The 17799-nt window shown below is 45.6% G+C and overlaps 1 protein-coding gene across 1 annotated transcript in view; it reads left to right on the top strand.

The window, feature by feature from the left end:
- Positions 1-17258, top strand: part of ZKSCAN1 (zinc finger with KRAB and SCAN domains 1) — a 68005-nt gene extending 50747 nt beyond the window's left edge. Inside the window, exon 10 of the mRNA XM_030300383.2 lies at positions 14864-17258. Coding sequence (XP_030156243.2) covers positions 14864-15601 — 738 coding nt within the window. The 3' untranslated portion in view covers positions 15602-17258. The remainder of the gene's footprint in view (positions 1-14863) is intronic.
- Positions 17259-17799: the final 541 nt, after the last annotated feature.

Here is a 17799-nt window from a genome sequence, read left to right as displayed (position 1 = left end):
CTTTGTCCCTCTCTCTCTGCCCCTCCCCTGCTCACCGTGCATGTGTGTACAGGTGCCTGCACTCTCAAACATTTTTAAAGAATGAAGATGGTATTCCAGTAAAAGGTAAAGGAAGGAGTATAGTTGTGGAATTAAGAATTTAAGTAAAACTGGATTGGCAGTATGAATATTAACTCATTTCTTCACAATAAGAAAAATTTAATACCTATCTTTTTTTTTTTTTTTTTTTTTTTTTTTTTTTTTTTTTAATTTTTTTTTTTTTTTTTTCAACGTTTATTTATTTTTGGGACAGAGAGAGACAGAGCATGAACGGGGGAGGGGCAGAGAGAGAGGGAGACACAGAATCGGAAACAGGCTCCAGGCTCTGAGCCATCAGCCCAGAGCCCGACGCGGGGCTCGAACTCCCGGACCGCGAGATCGTGACCTGGCTGAAGTCGGACGCTTAACCGACTGCGCCACCCAGGCGCCCCAATACCTATCTTTTTAAATTTCTTTCCATGAGCAACTACCCAGAAATAACGGGAACCCCGAGATGAATATTTTTCTTTTCCCTTAACCCTGCACCAGGGTCTTGGAGAAATAGCTAGTTTTACAAAGAGAAAAATAAGGTGAGCCTTCCAATTTTGTTGTACCAAAAGCTTTCATATTTAATGAGGTTATATTGAAATGACATAAGGATCAACCTAAAATGAGTTCACATTGGCCAAAATAGTGACAATTTGAGCATCAAAGAGAATATTGGCTGAGGTTGATTGTCATATATTTAGTCTAAAAAGCCAGAGTCTACAATGATTAACAAAAATAAAAAAGTTGGTATCAAGTATTCTAAAAGAATGGCCATTGGAGGGGCACCTGGGTGGCTCAGTCAGTTGGTTATGTGTCTGACTTCACCTCAGGTCATGAACTCAAGGTCATAAGTTCAAGCCCCACGTCAGGCTCTGTGCTGACAGCCTGGAGCCTGCTTTGGATTCTGTGCGTCTTCTCTGCCCCTCCCTGACTCACCTTCTGTCTGTCTGTCTGTCTGTCTGTGTCTCTCAAAAATAAACAGTAAATGGGGCGCCTGGGTGGCGCAGTCGGTTAAGCGTCCGACTTCAGCCAGGTCACGATCTCGCGGTCCATGAGTTTGAGCCCCACGTCGGGCTCTGGGCTGATGGCTCAGAGCCTAGAGCCTGTTTCCGATTCTGTGTCTCCCTCTCTCTCTGCCCCTCCCCCGTTCATGCTCTGTCTCCCTCTGTCCCAAAAATAAATAAACGTTGAAAAAAAAATTAAAAATAAATAAATAAACAGTAAAACTAATAATAATAAAAGAATGGCCATTGGAATCTCTTCCAGAATGAGAAGTAGTTCTGTTGATTCTTGTTATTCAAACACATTGGTATTATGGACTACTTTACAATATTGATGAGGATAGAAATTAATAATTTAAAATAATCGATGAGGAAATATTTTCTGACTCAAAGGAAACAGCAAAAAGACTGTAAGTTTCAATCTTGAGTTAGGCAAAGCCATGCAAAATAGGCAAATACAAATTTAAGTCTCCTTAAGAACTTCATGGTTTTACTAACATGAAAGAATGGAAGATCCCATAAAGTCCCAAAGTCACTAAAGTTACATTTCTTAGGATCCTGTCAAATTAAAGAATTAGGGGAAAGAAGTGTACCTACTTATTCCCGCGGGAGCTGCAGAATTCTATTAACTCAAAGAAGAATGTGAACACATGTATGACGAATTCAGGGAAGTGAGCTAAATATCACTCCCCTTGATTTCAACAAGTACAGTTTCAGTGGAGATAGGGTTGCCAGATTAAATGCAGGGTGACCTGTTAAATTTGAGTTTCAGGTGAGCAACAAATAATTTTTAATATAATAATAATGTCTCGTGCAATATCTGGGGCATAGTTTATATATATTTGAGGGCATATTGGAAGGAAACAGAGAATTCCATAAATATTTACTTCCTTGTTTGTTAGTTATTGCACAGTTGTTGTTGAACACCTGCTAAGTGTCAGGCAGTTCTAGATTTTGGAGGATTACCGTGCCAGATGAGACGGTCAGTGTCCCTGCTCTCAGAGACTCTGGTGAGGGCTGGAGGAGAGGGAATACTGATAATGAGAAGTAGACAGATCCACAAAATAATTCCAGCCACTAATAGTGGAATATTTTTAAATAGATTAGAAATTGTATTTTCAAGTGTTTCCTGGGTGCATATTTAAGAGGCTTTATGGGGGACAGTTATTTTGTTATTGTTGATTGAAGTATACAAATAGCAAGTGCACAAACCTGAAGTATACACCTCATATATAGTGAGATAAAGTCTTTTATGTATATTCATGCCTCTGATTGCAGATGCAAAAGTTGACTGAAACAAAAAATTAAAATTGTATTCAAAATCCATAAAACTAAAGTATAGAAATTTAAACTCTTTTAGCCTCTGGTATAGATCTAATCACCAATTTATAGGAAATATAAGGGCCTGAAGAACATGTAATAGGACAATGCAGGGAGACAGGTGACTTCAGACAGTGGGAAACTGCAGGATAAATCATCCTTTTTATTAAATCACAAGGAAGAAAAATAAGATGAAAAGAGAATTCATAGATTAAAAGAAACTTAAGATCCATATCATCTGATCTCAATATTGACCTTATTTGGATCACAATTCAAACAGAATTATAACAAATTAAAAATTTTGAGGCAATGAGGGAAACTTGATCACTGGCTCCATATATAATATTTTAAAAGTTATTAAATATTTTAGATGTGGTAATGGTATCAGTTATTTTTCCAAGAGTCCTTATATAGGCAATTATAACGAAATATTTACAGATAAACATGTCTGGGGTTTGCTTCAAAATAATCAGGAGGAGCATGTGTGGGATTGTAGATGAAATAAGGTCAGTATTTTATTGATAACTGATTAACATAATTTGCTGCAAAAAATTAAATATAAACAAATTTAATTAATACTGGATTTTGTATGAATGCAAGGCTTTAAAATTTTCTCCTGGTTTGGGTTATCATTATAACTATTACTTCACAATTGAGAAAAATATAAACATATAACAAATCTGATCTATGATTAATAAACAAAAAGTTACGTTTATTAGAATTTACCTCACTGAGATTGAGGGAACTGTCTTGCTTTTCTCAATAGATGGGCATTACCTACTACTAGAATAAAGTATTAAATCTATTCCCACTTTTGCTTTTTCTTTTTAAAATTTTCTTCCTTTTTAAAGCTTTTTTTTTTTTTAAAGACCAGCATGGGGCTTGAAGGCATAACCGCACAACCAGAGATCAAGAGTTGCATACTCTAGAGACTGAGCCAGCCAGGCACCACCCCCTACTTTTGCTTTTATAGACGTAAATATTGGGAAATCCTGCCCACATAGAGGAGATGAGTGGCAAAAGGAATATAGTTATAGCAGTGTTGATTTTACATGGCAAAATCACACTGTGATTTACAACAGAAATGGTTTTGTCCTCTCCTTTTACTGGAGGGAAGTTATGGGAAATAGGTTTAAAAATTCTCTATGCTTACACAAATGGGTTAAAAAGGCATAGGGTGGAAAGCCGCCTTAACAGGACCAAAACATCTGAGAACAGCTAATGATATACAGGCCATAAAGGAATCTTGAGTAACTTATGGTTCTCAGGATAGCATGCTCCATTTATCTTAGTCCTTAGAAAAGACAGATAACCAGATGCAGGGCCTGCAGGAAATGGCCATCTGTGTAGCACCGAGAGGTTATGTTTTGACCCTAACCTCTAACGTGTGTCCCTGAGATCCTTTATCTCTCACACACAAGTTAATGACTACTGTTTTACTTTCTGCACGTCCATCACATATCTAAGCTTTCAAGATCCTAATAAATATGGAGAAAGGACCCTTACTCAGGGCTCTTGTCTCCCCATAGACATTAGCTTCTTTAATTCTGCGCCCGCTTTCTTGCTGGACAAGAGAACTCCAGACTCATAGTCTGAGACAGGAAATAATAGGAAACCACTTGAATCACAAAGGATTTGTTCACCTAATCCTTACTGGCAGCAGTATTTCAAGTGAATCCTTTTGCTTGGTACCCCAAAAGGTTTGACACCCCAGACCAATACATCACTGTAAGATTTGGGGGTAAAGAAGCCTAGCTATCTTCTACCAGGAGGGAAGATGACTGTGAAGGAGGGCACCCTGGCCATAGGGATGTTTTCCAAGGGAGCAATTTTAAAGATGTACAGATAGAAAATGTAAGACTCTGGGGGCGCCTGGGTGACTCAGTCAGTTAAGCGTCTGACTTCGGCTCAGGTCATGATCTTGCGGTTCGTGAGTTCAAGCCCTGTGTCAGGCTCTGTGCTGATGGCTCAGAGCCTGGAGCCTGTTTCCGATTCTGTGTCTCCCTCTCTCTCTGCCCCTCCCCCGTTCATGCTCTGTCTCTCTCTGTCTCAAAAATAAATAAACGTTAAAAAAAAAAAAGAAAAAAAATGTAAGACTCTGGAAATTGAATCTCTCAAAACTAGCTGTCTACACACACTCTCTGAGAATATTTGTGTTCTCCATCCCCCATCCCTACCTGCCAGGTTGCTCATATCCTTGTCTGAAGACTGGTATAGTCTGACACGAAACCCCCCAGTGAGGCCACTAGTGCATGCCCTCCTATTGACTTTTGGGAAGGCTTACCTTTTTACTCCATTTTTTCTCTTTGTTTTAGGTAAAAGCTTTACAAAATTCAGGTACTTTCTTTCCCACCTTGGTGGACTGCTTTGAGAGTCCCTTAGGTGATTCATGGCACTATAGAGATCATGGACTCAGAAGAATAATCATTAGGAGTGTGGCATTTGAGGGGCGCCTGGGTGGCGCAGTCGGTTAAGCGTCCGACTTCAGCCAGGTCACGATCTCGCCGTCCGTGAGTTCGAGCCCCGTGTCAGGCTCTGGGCTGATGGCTCAGAGCCTGGAGCCTGTTTCCGATTCTGTGTCTCCCTCTCTCTCTGCCCCTCCCCCGTTCATGCTCTGTCTCTCTCTGTCCCAAAAATAAATAAAAACGTTGAAAAAAAATTTTTTTTTTTAAAAAATAAAAAAAGAGTGTGGCATTTGAGAACTAGCTGAGAATTACCCAAGTGGCTGGGCTCTGGGGCAAATGCCCACGTAAATTACAAATTGACTTCTGAGCCCCAGAGTAATAGAGCTGATTGCATTGAAGGTGCTGGGAGTCTAAGAGCTGTTCCCCTTGGATTGGCATTAGGAGACCTTTTACAGAACAATCCCATTTTGAAGAGACTCCCTCTATTTCCACCCTTCCCTGTTCTGCTTGCCACTGCCTCCTTCCATAGCTCTTGAACTTCTTGTCCCTGAGGTTAGAAGTGGAAGAAAACAGAATGAAGAGATTAAAAAAGCAAAAAAAAAAAACAAACAAACAAACAAAAAAAACCAGGGGTTGTGTGTGTTTGTTTTGTTTTGGTGGGGGGTGTGGGTGGGTATCGAGTTTACTGAGTGGCTTGGATATGCCAAGTATTTGCTCAAAATCTCACTGTGGTCTAGAAGGACTGGGTATGGGCCCCACCCTTCTCAGGCCACGCACAAGTTATATGCGTTACTAGTGCATTGTTCTGTCCTGCCTCCAGGCCTTTTGCCCTGGCTGTTCCCTCTGTCTGTTGCACCTCCCTTCCCCTCCAGGGCCTGCAACACTTCTGGAAAGTCTCCTTTCCCTAGCACTTATCATGTTTTCCTGGAATTGGTTATTTAAATTATGGCTCTTAGACTGCAAGTCAGTGGAGAGTAAGTTCTGTTGCAATCGCAGAGCTGACCATGGGCACCATAAATACTGGATGTAGTGAAAGCTGGGATCAAATGGGAGGCAGGGCTACAAGGGGAGTCAGGAGGGCCCTCGTTGAGCAGGATATCACAAGGTCTCGTTTTTGTAAGGATTTGATTCCGGACACTTACAGGGATCCTCCAGTGAGGGCATAAAAGTGAGGAAAACGGGAAGCCTCCCCCTCATTCCTTCAAGCATTTCACACATTTGGTACCTGCAGGGGGGCTTCGCCTGTTTTGTTTTCTTCGGATGCATCCATCGGTAACTTCCCCGACTTTTCTCTCCCATCACCTTGGGCAGGTTTTGTCTTTACGGTAACTCTCTGACGGGCTGCAATGGCTTCTTCAGATTTTAGTAATTTAAAGGGGGCATTTTTACATGAAACAAACACAAAACTTGGTTTTTGAAGCATAAACTTGGTTTATTTGGGAATTTCAAATAAAGTTTTTTTTTTTTTTTTTTTTTTTTTGATGAATCCTTCGAAAGTGTTGCTTTTTGCAGCGGGTCGGCTCGGGACCCCGGTCGCTGGGGCAAGGTGCGCTCTCCCCTGCCTTCGGCAGCTCGTGGGGAACCCCGGCCGCCCCAGCCGCCTGCTCGGGGTCAGCGGCATCCGAGCACGCGCTCAGAGGCCGAGGTACGCGGCTCTTCGCCTGGCCCAGCCAACAGGGGGCGCGGCGGCGGGCCGGAAAGCCAGGGCCGGTACGGGCGAGGGCGCCAAACCACCGAGAGGAGAACACCTCCCATGTTCCTAGAGAGAACAAGTGGGCGCGGAGGGGCCACGGGGGATAGCGTGGGCGGTGAAAAGCGCCGACCCGGAAGCGAAACAGAGAGAACTTCCGTTCTTTGTTCTGTCCCGGTGTGTGGGTCTGTGACAGGGTCCGACACGGCCTGGTCCGTGTCCGGCTCCCCAGATCTCCCGTCCTTGCCCCCAGGGTGAGTCCGGCCGCCCGCGGGGCTCGCGGTGAGACGGAGACTGTGGTCGCCGGGGAAGGGGGTGGTGTCCGCGCCGCTGCGGCCCGCGGGGCCCCCAGGCCCGCCCGGAGCAGGGCGCCGGGACGCGCCGCTCCGTCCCCCGCAGCCGGTCCTGGACTCCGCTTTCCCCGGGGCTTCCTTCCTCCAAACGGGGCCCTGCCAGGACGGGAGGAAAGGGGCTCCGGTTCTGGTTTTGTGACTTTGCCCAGTTCGAGCACTTAAAAGTTCCAGTATGGCTGTAAACGGGTCCCTCTCTTTAGAACAGCTGATGACAGCGCCCCTAACTTGGTAACTCTCCCAGACGCTTTTATTTGTTGTTGACGCGGTTGTTCGCGCCAGCGGCAGGGGAAGTCTATTTTTACTTAGACGGGTCTGAGGATCTGAGGAGTTCAACGAAGTATTCGCAGTTAGAACTTGGTCTGGAATGGGGCGAAGGAGCGGAGAGTGTGCAAACTCAGATCCCGGGAATAATCCTACGGGCGTTCAATAAATCGAGTCTCTTACGGGGAATGGTACAGCTGTGCCTGGCTCCCATTTTCAGTTGTGTTAGATCCCCGATTTGATCGGCTTTTGAAGTGGGATTGAACGCAGAAGGATGTTTACGTTCTGAATGGCATTTGTAGACTCCAGGGGAGGATAAGCAGGATGATGAACCTGAAATCTATGGAATAATGAGAGGAGCTAAAGGTGTTTATCCCCAAGAAGAGAAGTTTGTAGAGAGTGGGCATCAGTGTGGTTTACAAGTGTTTGATCAACAATTGCCTGGAAAGAAAAGATTCTATTCGTGAAGCTCCATAGGGTACTAGGCCTCTGTGAGGTGAAGGTCCAAGGGGATAGATTTTCAGCTCTAGCCGAAGACCTCTGATGGCTGAGCTGTGCAGCCATGAAACAGACTCCCTGCTGAATTTGAGAGTTTCTTGCATGTTAGCTGTCAGAATATTGGGAACTTGAGAAGGTCTTTTCTGTCTTTTCTTTATTTCCTTTCTTTCATGGGGTTTGAACTCACAACCCTGAGATCAAGAGTTGCATGCTTTACTGACTGAGCAGCCAGGCAGCCATTTCTTACACTGGGTGGAAGGTTGACCTGGAGAAATTTCAGTTGCCTTTCATCTCTCTAGGGGTGCAACCCAAGTACCAGTTGTAGTCTTAATTGTATTGATTAGTATATGTTCTCTCTCTGTCTTTTTTTTTCCTTTGAGTAGAAATGAAGTTTATGAATATTTAAAAAAATTTTTTTTCCTTCATCACACAGCAGCATTGGCATCAACTAAAGTTAGAATTCCCAGGAACTTGAACAGAGGCTTCCAAATTCCTGGTAATTGCCACTCTAGCAACTAACTCCAAAGAAGGAAGGAAAGATTCCAGCAGGTAAAAGCTTTTCATGACTCGTTCTCACTGCCAGGTCATCTTTCTCGGTCCCCAGGAGCAGCTTCAGGGAGAGGTGTTGGCAGCAGAGCAAGGAAGGGCCCGGCCTGGACGTGACGCTGTGGGGGCACAATGGAGATTTTTCTTCCCATGAGAAACACTGTGTACTGATCCAGACACTGGAGACTTGTTCTCAACAATATGCCTTTGAGTTCCAGCTTTGGTTAACCCAGCTGTGAGGAGGGAGGCTTACTTTTTTTCCTCTGGAGTCAGAGCCTCTGATTTTCCTTTAAAGAGAGTTTGGACTAAGAGCTGATTTGTTGCAGGGGTCTGCTTATAAACAGTCCTGGAAATTGTAAAGTTGGTTGATAGGAACAAAAGATGGCTGGCTCTGAGACAGAGTTGAAGGGACCCAGCGAAGAGAGCTCTGGTGGCAGTAGGGTGTGTCACCTTGATTGCCCTTGGGCCTGGCCCGTGCCTCATTCAGTGCCTTTCCCTGTGTAAAGACTTTGGTGGTGGGCATTCTGTACCTCCTTGGTGCCCAAAGACAAGAGTTCTGTGAGCTCTGAGTGACTCTCTGGGCCCCGCCCCTTCTTATGCCTTCTGTGAATGCAGCGGTCTATAATGAGGAAGCAGATACCGCTTACGTTACTGTGTTTTTACTCCTTTCAGTAGTGCCTTGCAGCGTAGTACACTCAACAGTTGTTTGTTATACGAACAAATATGTAAAGAGGGAGGTAGATGAAATCCAGGTGTTTTTTTTTTTTTTTTTTCCTTTTCTCTTGCCTAAGTGCAAGGAAGCTCTGGTAGCTGCTGCGCCTTTTCTGGGTCTGTTGGTTCTTGTCACAGCATTCAAGAGGGCAGTAGAAACTTCCACTTGAGATCCAAACCTCGGTCTAGATACTGATGTTTCATTTTATTCACTCGAGCCACAAAGAACAGATCTCTTTTGCTGGTCATAGCAACTGAGCAGTGGGACATCAGCAGGGAGTAATAAGTAAGCTTATGTTTCTTAACAAAGTATTGGTCCCTGCGTCAGAGATTTAGATTCTTCTCCAAGGAGATATATTAGGAGAGAAGAGGGGAGATAGAAAGAAGGCTGGCTGCTGCCTTCTCGGTGATGGGGACCAGGCCTCCAGATCTGGTGTATACATACACCTGCTCCCTGTGATGACACTGCACGAGGACCACAGAAGGAGCCCCTGTCCCTCAGTGGCATCCTGCCTTTGGCTGAGACTGGAAGCAGACAACCATCTTAGGAGAGGAAGGATTTATCTTATTTAATTAATCTGAGCTGTTTGCCCTAGTTCTGGGCATCAGGTGTTATTTCTCCAGGGTTTTTTAAATGGGAGCCAGAAAACTCATGAAAAGTTTTTCCAATCTCTGCTATTTAGGTGCTGTTTCGTGGCCCCTTATCCTCAAAATTTGGTACAATAGCCAGAAGCCTAATAAAGTAAAATTTTTTTTTCCTAGTTCTACTGTCTGTGAGGGTTTTTTTAAAAAAATCTGCAAAGGGGTGCCTGGGTGGCTCAGTCAGTTAAGCATCTGATTTCTGCACAGGTCATGATCTCACGGCTCCTAAGTTCGAGCCCTGCATCAGGCTCCGTGCTAACAGCTCAGAACCTGCTTTGGATTCTGTGTCTCCCTCTCTCTGCCCCTCCCCTGCTCGTGCTCACGTCGCTTGCGCTCTCTCTCTCTCCCCCTCCCTCCCCCTCCCCCTCCCCCTCCCCCTCCCCCTCTCCCGCTCCCTCTCCCTCTCCCTCTCCCTCTCCCTCTCCCTCTCCCTCTCCCTCTCCCTCTCCCTCCCTCTCTCTTCTCCCCTCCCCCTCTCTCCTCCTCCCTCCCTCCCTCCCCCTCTCTCTCCCTCTCCCTCCCCCTCCCTCTCCCTCCCCCTCCCTCTCCCTCCCTCTCTCTTGCTCTCTCTCTCCCCCTCTCCCCTCCTCCCTCCCCCCTCCCCTCCTCCCTCCCCCCCCTCTCTCTCTCTCTCCCCCTCCCTCTCCCTCTCCCTCCCCCTCCCCCTCCCCCTCTCCCTCTCCCTCTCCCTCTCCCTCCCCCTCTCTCCTCCTCCCTCCCTCCCTCCCCCTCTCTCTCCCTCTCCTTCCCCCTCCCTCTCCCTCCCTCTCTCTTGCTCTCTCTCTCCCCTCCTCCCTCCCCCCTCCCCTCCTCCCTCCCTCTCTCTCTCTCTCTCTCCCCCTCCCTCTCCCTCGCTCTCTTCCCCTCTCCCTTCCTCCCTCCCTCTCTCTCCCTCCCTCCCTCCCTCCCTCCCTCTCTCTCTCTCCCCCTCTCCTATCCTCCCTCCCTCCCTCCCTCTCTCTTGATAAATAGATAGATAGATAGAAAGAAAGAAAGAAAGAAAGAAAGAAAGAAAGAAAAAGAATCTGTAAATGTTTATCTTTATGCACTATCCTAAACATCCTTAAAAGTTGATACAATACATACACGTTTTGTAAATATATGTGTGCACACTTTTTCATTTTCTTCTGTTTTTTATTTCAGTCGTTGCTTAGTGTTTCATTCTGTCAGTGTCATTATTTGACACCAGTATTCCACATCTTTTGTCGTTACAAATATCACTCAGTACATTGTGGGAGCCAGAGGTGGGATGTTGTCTAGGAATGGGGCCCTTTCTGTGGTGCCTGTGCAGGTTCATCACAGGGAGCAGGTGTATGTATTTACCAAGATCTGGAAGGCTGGTCCAAGTTTCTGTGTTTTTCTCTTGCTAGTCTTGGGGACTACCTGAAATACTAGCTCCCAGGAGGTTTTTTTGTTGTTGTTGTTCATCTGTTTTGTTTTTTTTTTAACCATTGCACCTTGAACTTTGCTTCTGCAGTGCTTCCGGGTTCTCATTCAAAACCTTCTTCCTGCCGAGTCTGCAGATAGTAGACCAGAGACCCAGAGCTTCTGGCCCTACCGATGGAAACTCAGGCTGATTGCGTATCTCAGGAACCTCAGCCCCTGCTTGAGAGTGGTAAGCAACAGGGATTCATTTATTCTTGCATTCAGACATTCCCCAGTCACGCTGAATCTCTTATTCACCAGGCTCTGGGCCAGCTACTGGAATCCACATGTGGCGGAGACACAGTCCTTCCCTTTCGGTAGCTGATAGTCGGTAGCTGATAGTCAGTAGCTAATAGTCTGTAGGGAAAGCTGACTAAAGACGATAATGATGTACAGCTTATCAGGTTTTATAGCTCAGGCATTTTTGAAGTGCTGTTGGTACCTCATGCGGAATTAAGAAAACCGTTATAATCACAGACTTCCAGGTGCTTGGTAGCTGCCAACTTCGTAGTCCTCGTTTGTGTACTTTAGGAGCTTGCACTTGAGGGGCTCTTGGCTTTGTAGGTCACAGGCAAAAGGATAAAATGAGTAGAAGCCATTAAAGTATTTGTATTTTGCTTCCATCAACTGTGCCACTGACTTAGAGCCAAATACAGTCCTAAAGGGTATGCTTATCAGGAAGAAGCACGTAAGGAACTCTGTAGGTTATTGTACACAATCCAGTGTCTCTAGGGGTTTAGAGTCTCTGAGGGGCAAATATGTTAACTTAAGGATTAAAGAAGAGGCACCTGGCTAGCTCGGTCAGTTAAGCATCCGACTCTTGATCTCAGCTCAGGTCTTGATTTCAGGGTCGTGAGTTCAAGCTCCGTATTGGGCTCTGCACTGAGCGTGAAGCCTACTTCTAAGAAAAAAAAATAGAATTACAGAAGAAGATACGTGATCAAGCACAGAAACAGGAAACATGTAGTATTTAGATTTGATCTTGGGGATGAAGAGAAAGAATAATGGGCATTATCTGTTCAGTCAGGCTACTGGTTTCCTCTGGTCTAAGAGACCTTCATGCATGAGTTTGAGTTGAGAAATGCGGAGATGGGTGGAAGGGACGTGAGCAGGAATGTCTACATTTCTATCCAAGCTTGGGAGAAAGGACAAGAAGGTGCTGATCACTAATGGGAGGACTGGGCCTGCTTCCCTGAGAAGCAGCGACTGGACAGAAAGGAAGGGACCTGGGGCAGATGGAGAGCAGCATCAACAGGGCTTTGGACATCCCTCCTCTGGAGGAGGGATGCACACTGAATGTGCCTGTGTAAGCACCTTTCACAGCCACTGGGGAATGAAACTTAGATGTGTAAGAGGGAGTGGGCCCTAGATTGTTCCAGGACCCCATGAGTTTACTGTGGGTTCGGAGGCCAGAGAGCAGATGACTTCACTCACGGACCCTTTTATTGTCTTTCAGCTCTTCCTTCCTCAAAAGTTCCTGCGTATTCTGACAAGGATAGCCTGGGGGATGAGATGTTGGCAGCTGCACTGCTAAAGGCCAAGTCCCAGGTGAGCTGTGGTTTCCTTTATCCTTCTTTTTTTTCCTTCCCATTTTGTGGAAACGTTTGTGCAGTGACATCCATTTGGTGCCCTAAACCGTGATTCGCTGTATCAGGGACATGGTCCTTTCCTGCTGAATAACGGAGTCCTCTCTTCCTGCACCATAACCTCCTCCCCCCCACCTCGTGGATACGCATCATTCGGCCTCATCCCGTTACTTACTTACTTACTTACTTACTTACTTACTTACTTACTTATTTATTTATTTGGTGCTGCCAGTCCCATCCCTCACCCTGAAATTGCATGCAAGACCGTGTTGTTTCAGGAGCTGGTGACATTTGAGGATGTAGCTGTGTACTTCATCCGAAAGGAGTGGAAGCGTTTGGAGCCTGCTCAGAGGGACCTCTATAGGGATGTGATGCTGGAGAATTATGGAAATGTGTTCTCGCTGGGTAAGGAGTTTGCTTTCTCAGTAAAAGTCCCGTGGCATTTTTCTGTTTCCTTGTTTGGTAGTAATAGTCGAATCACAAAATGATCAGCTAAGGATTGACTTAATCTTAGAAAGTTCTAACAACAATCATGATAGTAACTCCTGTTTGTGTAGTAAGTTGGAGTTTGTAAAGAGGTTTTGTATACATTCTTTCTACCTGTCAGTAACACAGTGGTGGAGGCCGCTGGTAGTCTCCTCATGTTACAGGCGAGGAAAGAGAAGTCAGAGGTCTTCAGTGCTTTACATGTGCTTTATGTGTAGCTGGCAAGTAGCAGGACTTGAACCTAGTCTTTCGGCTCTAAATCTGGTGCTTTTCTACCTGTGATTCTTAATGTATATTTGAGAGCCTTTTCCAAAAGATTAGCCTGTTAGGATTCCTAAACGTGGAGGCCCTGCTCTGTGCCCAAGGGCACATCTGGAACTCTCCTTCTCTTCTCTGTTGTACTACCTTGGGGGATCTGTTGCTTTGTTCAAGGCCAAGTGCAGCAGCTCTGGTAGAGATCTCTGCTTGTTTCGGGGAGCAGCTGGCTTCTTTAACCTTTAGTCTGTGGACTGAATTCCTTGTCTGTCATTCGCTTCCAGTGAGAACATTCTCTGGGCGGTGCCAGGGGGTCTCCCTGACTCCCGCTGGAGACCCCTGTACATTTCCTTTCAGGCCCCTGCAAGCCTTGGGTCTGGAATTGAGCCCTGGGACTGCTTGACATGACCTTATCCCATGTTTTCCCCCACGGCGGGATTTCCATTTCTGGATTTTGACACAATCTTTGGGCTGCATTGAGAGGAAGAGTCGAGAGTCCTGGGTTTGAAGGGAGCTGAAAACAAGGAGGTCCTGAGAGCTGCCTATTCAGATGAGGGAGAAACAGCTGTTTCTGTCGCTGATGTTCATTGTGCTGTCTTTACTTTTTAAAACATTGACAGAGTAAAAGTGCTGACTATCTAAATCCTTCTCATTCATTCTCTGTCCCTGAAACTCCCTTTGAAAACCCCAAAGTAGTGAAAACTGAGAAGTCAAATGAGTCAAATCCTTACATCCTAGCACAGCCTCCTAGGCCTAGGGCCCAGAGATGGACTGAACTCTATCTTGCCTGTTCCCATGGGTTTGGCATGTGTGGCCTCCCCCTTGTCGCTTCTTCCTGCTCTGCTGCTGTTTCCCATCAGCCTTCTGTGCTTGCTTGCTTGTATTTGTTCTCCCCTATCTTCTGAAAGCCACCATCTCCCCACTTGTATTTGCAGTCTCTGACCTCTGTGGGGACTTTGTCACTTCATTGAACAGCATGTCCTTTCTCTTCTGTTTTTGGTTCCCTGCCTCTGCCTGGTCTGTCTCCCTCTCTTCCCATCTCCAGCCTTCTCCTTACTTCTAACTCTTTTTGCTTTGATTTTGCTTCCTGCCTTTCTCCTTCACTGTTTCCTCAAGGCAATGATCTTAGCATGCCTCAGCTGCCCCCAGCCTGGGCAGGTCTGCACGCAGGTAAGAGGCATGTGCTTTTAGCCCTATGAACATTCTTCTCGTAATTATCCTGCCCTCTGGTTTTGTTTCTTTCTTCCACAAGGGACAAGTGATGTTTGTATTTTGTATTGTGCTAGATGGTGAGACCAGAACTGAGCACGATCAAGAAATTTCTGAAGATACAGGATCACGTGGGGTGCTGTTGGGAAGATTCCAAAAGGATATTTCTCAGGGTCTTAAGTTTGAAGAAGCCTATGAACAAAAAGTCAGTCTAAAGAGGCAAATGGGGAACTCCTCTGGAGAAAGATTGAATAGGAAGATAGAAGATTTTGGTCAAGTGACAGTTGAGGAAAAGCTAAGCCCTGCAGGAGAGAGAAGTGAGAAATATAATGATTTTGGGAACAGCTTCACTGTGAGTCCTAACCTCATTTCGCATCAGAGACTTCCTATGGGAGACAGACCCCATAAGTGTGATGAATGTAGCAAGAGCTTTAATAGAACTTCAGACCTTATTCAACATCAGAGAATCCACACGGGGGAGAAACCCTACGAATGTAGTGAGTGTGGGAAGGCCTTCAGCCAGAGCTCACACCTTATTCAGCATCAGAGAATCCACACCGGAGAGAAACCTTACGAATGTAATGATTGTGGGAAGACCTTTAGTTGTAGCTCTGCCCTCATTCTGCATCGGAGGATCCATACCGGGGAGAAGCCCTATGAATGTAACGAATGTGGGAAAACCTTTAGCTGGAGCTCTACCCTCACTCATCATCAGAGAATCCACACTGGAGAGAAACCGTATGCTTGCAATGAATGTGGGAAGGCTTTTAGTAGGAGCTCCACCCTCATCCATCACCAGAGAATCCACACTGGAGAGAAGCCCTATGAATGTAACGAGTGTGGGAAGGCCTTCAGCCAGAGCTCACACCTCTATCAGCACCAGAGAATCCACACTGGAGAGAAGCCCTATGAATGTATGGAATGTGGAGGAAAGTTTACCTATAGTTCAGGCCTTATTCAGCATCAAAGAATCCACACAGGGGAGAATCCCTATGAATGTAGTGAGTGTGGGAAAGCCTTTAGGTATAGCTCAGCCCTTGTTCGCCATCAGAGAATTCACACTGGAGAGAAGCCTTTGAATGTGATGGGAATGAGCAAAAGTTCTCTCAGAGTTACTGCTGAATTAAATATCCGAGAGTCTACATGAAAGACAGCCACACACCTGTTTTCCTCACTTCCTCTGAGTCTAAAGAGCTCCTGCCTTACTATATGAGTATGAATAACTTAGAATGTATCCCTTCCGACTCAACCCTTTCACTTTAGAGAATGGGGCAAACTGGGCAAATCCTCCTGGCACAGTGATGAAGCTACCTAGTCTGTTTCCCCAAGAATGACATCAGGTGGCGAGCGGCAGGTTAAGTGCTGCGAATGAGAGGGAGGCTCTGGGACTTATCACCTTCCATTCTGGAAGGGAGTTTGCACTAGACCATTTCTTTCACACCAGAGGAGCCTTTCTTTCCAAGGTGGGGAATGGAAGCACAGTAGGAATACAATTCCAAGGATTCCTGTAGTCGGAGTCAGTATAGTCAGCACAGAAGGCAGTGGAAAGAATGTTCTGAGTCCTATTTGATAAGAAGGGGAAATGGAGGCTGTATTTCAAAGCCACTGTTCCTAATCCAGCTTTAAGTTTTGATAAGGAATGTGCTATTTTTTTGTTGTCTCATGACTTCATTAATTATGGAAAAACTTGGTGCTGAGGGATGTGTTATTTTATTGGGGGGGGGGAACCCCAAGAGGTTTTCTGTGGTAACTATTTTGCAGGGCTCTTGGAGCAGCAAGCCCAGGTTTCCAAGAGCAGCAAGGCAGGCAGTTTTGTTGGAGAACTTGTACTTCCCTCCTGTGATAGATATGGCTGCGAAATCCATCTGAATACCAGTAAGTCTGACGGAGAGGAGCAGAAGCGTTTGCCATTGGCCTGGTTTCCCTCCTGCTCTCTCCCTGTTCCTCTCCCCACTCCTGTGTTGGAAAGCGATTTAATCCAAACCCCCAGTTACTAGGAATGCTTTTATGGAGCTCACTCAGCCAGCTTGCCCTGCCCTCTGTCCCCTGTGACCTATGACACCTGGCCCCAGCAGCCGGATCCCTCCTGACCCCACTTCTGACTTCAGCAGCCAAGTATGAATGCAAAGAAAAAGCAAAGCCCAGAGAAGGGAGTCTCTGGCCTGACTGGGCCGCGTTGCTGGGTTAGGATGGAGCTCCCGAGTTTCCCAGCTGAAGGGATGATCTTTGGTTCTGTCTTCCCAATCCTGCTCATCCTGTAGCATAAATGAAGTGCACTATTAAACAGAATAGTTTCTTAGAAGGAGAGATTGAGTGTGTTTTTGTGCAGGAGCACAAATTTATTTCAGTTAAAATAGGAAACAGTGACTATAACTGGAATCTTTAAAGATGAATCTTTAAAATTTTTTACAGACAACTATTTTTCTTTCAGTCACAAACACATGACCTCTTTCTCTCAAGACTCCAGGTACTGCCACAGACTCCCATTTACACAGCTGCTCCCATCTCATACCCACACGTCGGATTTTGTGTGCCGTGTGCTCTTAAGACCAGCAACCAAAACTGGAAAGGTGTTACCGGGTGTGGGGCCCCTGACAAGTGTGTACATTGTTGGGTAGCAATGGGCATATGTAGACTTCTTGTTTGGGCGCTTGGTGGGAGGGTGTTCCAGTCACGAGAAGGAAGGTTGAAATGAAAGTCTTATGCAAAAGATGAGGAAGTGTCTGGAACTGACCTCTAAAAAACTGGGGAGCATATATTGTGATCACCTAATATATTTTTAATTTCTTAAAGCTATAATGAAACTCATTCTTTTGGCTCTTCTTTGACAGTCACCACGTACTTGCAGGTTGATTTTGTTCCTCAAAGTGTAGACCATGAACTATCCATATTAGAATCATTAGGCTGCTTATTATTAATGTAGGTTTCCGAGCCCCCCAAGTCAGACCTATAAAATAATTTCTGAGGATGGAGCCTAAACATATACACTGAAGAGGATGAACCAGTAATGGAAAAGAGAAAATTTCTGGGAAGAGATAAAGTTGAGCAAGATCTTGTAAAACATTGTATGTTTTAGAGAAGAGGTTCCAGGCTGGACGGTTTGGGGTGGGCCGAGCATGTTCACTTACGTGGAGATTCCTGTTGCGGAGCTCTGGAAAAGACCCCTGAACAGGCAGAGCTGCTAGCTGATGAATAGTCCCTGCACATGATCGACCACTGCTCTGCCCACACGCTGAACTCCCCCGCCACGCAAAGACCTCATGACTCCCTCCTTCAGGGCATCTCAGACCTGGGACTGATCTGGACCACTGCATGAAATTGGGTTTATTTTTAAAATATCTTTTT

This window comes from Lynx canadensis, chromosome E3 (assembly GCF_007474595.2).
Source record: "Lynx canadensis isolate LIC74 chromosome E3, mLynCan4.pri.v2, whole genome shotgun sequence".
In the NCBI taxonomy this organism is placed as follows: Eukaryota; Metazoa; Chordata; class Mammalia; order Carnivora; family Felidae; genus Lynx; species Lynx canadensis.
The sequence above is the reverse complement of the archived record's forward strand: the minus strand, read 5'-3'. Positions and strand labels throughout refer to the sequence as shown.